The following is a 6,201-nucleotide window of genomic DNA, read 5'->3' as shown; positions in this document are numbered from 1 at the left end:
TCGCTGGAGTCTTTGCTTACTCCTAGATCTAGTATATACGATTTAGTGTCGTTAACCTTATAATATGATATCTCTCTGAACCAGGCTAGCATCTTTTGAACCTCTGGCAGTGTTCGTTCTGGGTTTGTGATTAAAAGTATGAGATCGTCCGCAAAAAGGTTAATCTTGTGTTCAGTGTCTGCTATGCAGATGCCCTGTATGTTGCTATTGGTTCTGATATTAGTGGGGAAAGCGGACATCCCTGTCTTGTCCCGTTAGTGATATTGAAGGGATCTGATAGGGTGTCTGAGGCAAGTACCCTGGCAGATGGGTTTGAGTAGAGAGCCATTATGTAGTCGTGAATCGGGCCTGATAGTCCGAATTTATGAAGCGTCAAAGAGATATAGCCCCAGTGCACCCTATCAAATGCCTTTTCGGCGTCGAGAGACAGGAGTAGGGATGGTGTGCTGGTGTGTTCGACATGATGGATAAGGTCTATCATGCTTCTAGTGGCGTCAGATGCCTGGCGGCCTTTCGTGAATCCGGATTGGTCTGGGTGGATCAATGAGGGTAGGATGTTATCTAGTCGATTAGCAAGAAGTTTAGCATACATTTTTATATCAATATTAAGCAGCGATATGGGGCGAAAATTTTTAGGTGAGTCGGGCTCCTTCCCCGGTTTGGGAAGGGCCACTATTCGAGCACTAAGCATTTCAGGGGGAAATTGTGCGGATTTGGCAGCTGTGTTAAATGTATTACATAAGAAGGGCGCTAAAATTTCTTGGAACATTTTATAATATTCGCCAGTGAAACCGTCTGGGCCAGGAGATTTTGCTGCTGGGAGTTTATGGATGACTCGTCTAATTTCATCTACCGTGAATGGGCTATTGAGTGAGGCTAGTTGGTTTGGCGATACTTGTGGGAGTTGTAGTTTGTCAAGGAAGGATGATATACTCTCTGGGGAGGGCTGTGTGGCGGAGGGGTCCTTAGCAAGGTTATATAGATCTCCGTAGTACGTACTAAAGGCATTGGCGATGTCATGAGGTTTTAGAAGTTTCCTGTGGGAGTGAGGGTGGAATATAAAAGGGATTTTAGTCTTAGTTCTATAGCCTTTGATTTTAAGAGACATTGCTTTACCCGCTTTATTGCCAGTGGTGTATGATCTAGCTATGATTAACCTGTATAGCTTTTCTTGTTTCTCAAGGAGGTGGGATCGTAGGTCGTGGCGTAGGGTGAAAATTTGTGCTTGGAGGGCATGGGAGGGTGCAAGTTTGTTCTTTGACTCAGCATTCGCTAATGCGTTAGTCAATTCATCTAACTTCTGTGATCTAGCCTTTTTCTCTCTAGCACCTAGTTGCAAGAAGGTTCCCCTAATCACCGCTTTATGAGCGTTCCACACCACCACCGGGTCTGACACAGCTTCCTGATTGATTGAAAAGTATTCAACTAGTCGCTCCCTGATATGGGAGCATGAGTTAGTGTTACGGAGTAAGTAGTCGTTTACTCTCCATATGAAAGGTTTTTGGTGGGAGGGACCACTAGAGATGCTAATGCTCACTGGAGCATGGTCCGACCAGGTGGCGGTGTGTATATCAGATTTAAATATTCTCTGCAACAATATCTTATCAACCAAAAATAGATCAATTCTCGAGTAGGTGTTGTGACGCGGCGAGAGGAAAGTAAAGTCCCTCTCACTCGCGTGACAGCACCTCCATACATCATACAAATCCATTGAGGATAAATAACTCCCTAGTAGGTAGGGGCGTCTCTTGGTGCCAGAAGTCGAATCAAGTTCGACGTCAGGCACCATGTTAAAGTCTCCACATAGGATGATATGGCCTTGATGGATTTTTTTAACTTTACGGACAATTTTTTTGATAAACGCCAATTGGCCATTGTTGGGAGCATAAACAGAGACAAAGGTATACATAACATTATCAATTGAACCGATCAGTATTAAAAACCTCCCTTCCGGGTCAGATTCGCAGGACCCAAGTTGGAAATTCACTGAGTCTTTGAGCGCTATCATCACTCCCCGTTTTTTCTTGTGGTATGAGGATTTGAACACCTGTGGGTACAGCCGATGTTGACATTTAGGGGGAGCTTTCGCAGAGAAGTGTGTCTCTTGTACGCAAATAATGTCGCTATTGTGGGAAATAGCAGTTGACCATAGAGATGACCTCTTAGCGGGGTGATTCAGACCTCTTGCATTAATTGAGATGATGTTGATTCCCATATTTGTATTTAGGAGAGGAGATCTCTGGCGCATAAAGATGTTAAAAAAAAAAAAAAAAAAGAAAAAAGTGGTCAAACAAACATTATTCTTGATGATTAGTTCCACAGTTTTTTATATTTAATTGGTGGAGATATTTTGATGAATTGAGTATGTAATCATTGTAAATTATTTAGTCTTGCATATATTTTTGGGTACAATTTTATTATTTATAGTGCAGTAATTTTTTTTTTTTTTGGAGTGCTGTGTGTACATTAATGAGGAAAAAAAATGAACTTAAATGATTTAAGCAAGTGACTGCAATATAACAAAGAGTGAAAAATGTAAGGGGGTCTGAATACTTTACGTCCCCCACTGTATATATTATTTATAGACGTGAATTCTGCATTTTCTCCTGAAGAAGTAGAATGAATCCATGAAACGCGTCAAGCTTATTAATGCAGTTTTTACTCAATCCTGTTTGTATATTACAATGCTCTTTGGATTTTAATCTTGTGCAATAATAAATATAATAATTTTCTTTATATGTATTATATGCTAGCCATACCTGCTAGGTACCTTGTCCAATGCATTTTTTTTATGAATAAATCTCTTTTGACCCTGCAATGTATTTATTTTTCTCAAACTCACATCTCATTCAAAGTCCCAAAAATGTCCCCATTTCCTTAACGTTACTATAAGCAAGATTTTTACTGAATGAAACCGATTCACTCAGTTTGATTTGTTGTAATTAGCTGTGATTGGTCAAAGCCAATCACATGGTACAAATGGGGCTGTGGGCGGCCCTGTCTGTACCATGTGATCACTGTGACCAATCACAGCTAGCAACACAATGAAAGAAAGCCATCCATTGTTTACAACTGTCATGTAATCTGGTGTGATTGGTCACAGCGGTCACATGGTACTGGCAGCGTGCCAGTACACTGTTCAGCATGGACACAGCCAGTGACAGATTGCACCGATGTGCAGCCCCGTCCTTTCTGAGAGGACGTTATATGACCTCCACTCAGAGCGGTAAAGCCACCGCCTGGTTGTCATTCTGCTATAGGCCGGACAGGAAGGTGTTAAAGTTTATATGAATGCCTGTTGGTTAAACTTCACTTTCGTGCATCAACTCAAAACAATCATCTGATATCTGGTACGGGAGTGCTAGGGATAGTTGCTCACGCTGATCCTCTAGGCAGTTCCAACCCAAAATTAGTGAAAATTGGACTATATCGGTACTTCAAAGGAAAACAATAACTTTTAAAATGTCATCTTAATTAATAAACATATAAAGAAAAAGGACAAACATCACCCATTTAAAATACAGGAAAATGCATATCACAATACAAGCGTCTTTGACAAATTCTCCGCAAAAGGGAATTCAAATCAAGGGCGCGTGGGGGGGTCTCCTCTACTAGTTTCGAGGAACAAAACCGCTTCTTCAGGAGGATATCTATACAAGACATAATAGATAATACATAACAATTATTATTAGTTATGTATTATCTATTATGTCTTGTATAGATATCCTCCTGAAGAAGCAGTTTTGTTCCGCGAAACTAGTAGAGGAGACCCCCCACGCGCCCTTGATTTGAATTCCCTTTTGCAGAGAATTTGTCAAAGGCGCTTGTATTGTGATATGCATTTTCCTGTATTTTAAATGGGTGATGTTTGTCCTTTTTCTTTATATGTTTATTAACCACTTCCCGACCAGCGCACGACGATGTACGTCGTCAGAATGGCACGGGCAGGCATATTGGCGTACAGGTACGTCCAATATTCAATGCCGCCCTGCCATCGGGAGCGCGCCGCCGGCGGCGCGCTCCCGCGCTGGTCGGGACCCCCGTGAGTCCGGTCGCGGGACCCGCGGACTCGATCACCGTGGCCATCCCCGCGATCATCACACGGAGCGGCCGAATGGAGGAAATGCCGAGTAAACAGAATTTCTCCATTCTGCCTAGCAACTAGTGACGCTGATCTCTGCTCCATGTGATTGGAGCAGAGATCAGTGTTCACTAAAAGAAAGCCCAACCCCCCCACAGTTAGTAACACACCCCTAGGAACACTTAACCCCTACACTGCCACCCACTGGTTAACCCCTTCACTGCCAGTGTCATTTACACAGGAATCACTGCATTTATATAGCAGTGATTACTGTATAAATGACAATGGTCCCAAAAATGTGTCAAAAATGTCCCATGTGTCCGCCATAATGTCGCAGTGACAATAAAAATCGCTGATCGCCGCCAATACTAGTAAAAAAAATAAAATAATAAAAAAATATTAATAAAAATGCTATAAAACTATCCCTATTTTGTAAACACTATAACTTTTGCGCAAACCAATCAATAATCGCTTATTGCGATTTTTTTTACCAAAAATATGTAGAAGAATACGTATCGGCCAAAACTGAGGGAAACAAAAGTTTTTTTATATATTTTTGGGGGATATTTATTATAACAAAAAGTAAAAAAAATGATGCGTTTTTTTCAAAATTGTCGCTCTATTTTTGTTTATAGCACAAAAAATAAAAACCGCAGGGGTGATCAAATACCACCAAAAGAAAGCTCTATTTGTGGGGAAAAAAAGGACGTCAATTTTGTTTGGGAGCCACGTCGCACGACCGCGCAATTGTCAGTTAAAGCGACGCAGTGCCGAATCGCAAAAAGTGGTCTGGTCTTTGACCAGCAAATTGGTCCGGTCTGTAAGTGGTTAAATAAGATGACATTTTAAAAGTTATTTTTTTCCTTTGAAGTACCGATATAGTCCAATTTTCACTAATTTTGGGTTGGAACTGCCTAGAGGATCAGCGTGAGCAACTATCCCTAGCACTTCCATACCAAAAATCCTTTCTCTGACATTATGACTTGTGGATGATGGTACTGAACTATTAATTATGCTAATCAGAGGCGATACTCCTAATTTGTGAATCATCTGATATCCCTGCTTTCTTATGGAAATAAGTAACCAAAACTCTGAGACTATTTGCATCTGCCAAAGACTGTACATAACTTCCCCGCACTCACCGGACACAGAAGCAGAGGCACTTCTTTCCTGATTGTGTCGCATTGAAAATGGCTTCTGCTGCAGACATCTTATTGCTCACCATCACCATCGTACAAACCGGGACTGGCATCACCTTGAACACTGGCATTGTGTCTTTTAGCTTCCAAAACTTGAAGAAACAACCTACCTTCAATCCAGCCAATGTCATCTACTTCACCATGGGGCTGGTCAACGTTTTCATGCAGTTGGTCTTAATTGCACAGAATTTAATTGTTTGTCTTTGGCTTCAACTATTTTTTATCAAAGAGATTGAATTGACCTTGACCTTTCTGATATTCAGTCTGATTTATTGTAGCTATTGGAATACGGGCTGGCTGTGTGCTTACTATTGTACCAACATCTTCAGCCATCAACGTATCATTGGGTTAAAACGGCTTCTTTCATTTTTCCTGCCACAGATTCTTCTACTATCAACGATCGGTTCAGTCGTTTTAAGTTTTGTGGGTATCTGGGTGGTGAATGTGGAATTTTTGGGGCAAACCTCAACAAACAGCACAGAGGACATCTCTGCGTACACGGCGCATGTGGTCATGCCTACGGGTTACAGACTCGTCGCCTCTTTCCTAGGCTGCATCCTACCCTTTGTTTTGACCTTTATCTCTACTGGAGTCACAGCTCTGAATCTTATAAAGCATATCATGAAGATGAAGCAGAACATTTCAGAACATTCCCCTCCAAACCTCCAGGCCCTCATCAGTGCCACGAGAACTATGATCCTCTTTCTTACATTGTCTGCAATGTTTTATATAGCTGAGCTCTTGATGTTTTCAACGAGTAAACGTTCAACCTCAGATGCCATAACTGTTGTCACCTGGGTCATATTCACATCGTTCCCATCGGTAGAAGGTGCCATCATTATTCAGGCCAACCCAAGGTTGAGGAAGATGATTCTGGAGAAGTTCTGTTCTAGGAGACAAAGCAGCAATGTGATAGACTGA

At 41.6% G+C, this 6,201-nt stretch overlaps 1 protein-coding gene across 1 annotated transcript; it reads left to right on the top strand.

The window, feature by feature from the left end:
* Positions 1–5,271: 5,271 nt before the first annotated feature.
* Positions 5,272–6,201, top strand: LOC143925293 (taste receptor type 2 member 40-like). The gene has a single exon (XM_077449876.1). The coding sequence runs from the start codon at positions 5,272–5,274 to the stop codon at positions 6,199–6,201; it is 930 nt and encodes a 309-aa protein (XP_077306002.1).

Source organism: Lithobates pipiens, unplaced genomic scaffold, assembly GCF_037356315.1.
Source record: "Lithobates pipiens isolate NorthernLeopardFrog02 unplaced genomic scaffold, aLitPip1_a1.2 Scaffold_22, whole genome shotgun sequence".
Lineage (NCBI taxonomy): Eukaryota > Metazoa > Chordata > Amphibia > Anura > Ranidae > Lithobates > Lithobates pipiens.
Note: the sequence above shows the minus strand (reverse complement) of the source record. Positions and strands in the feature narration are given on the sequence as shown.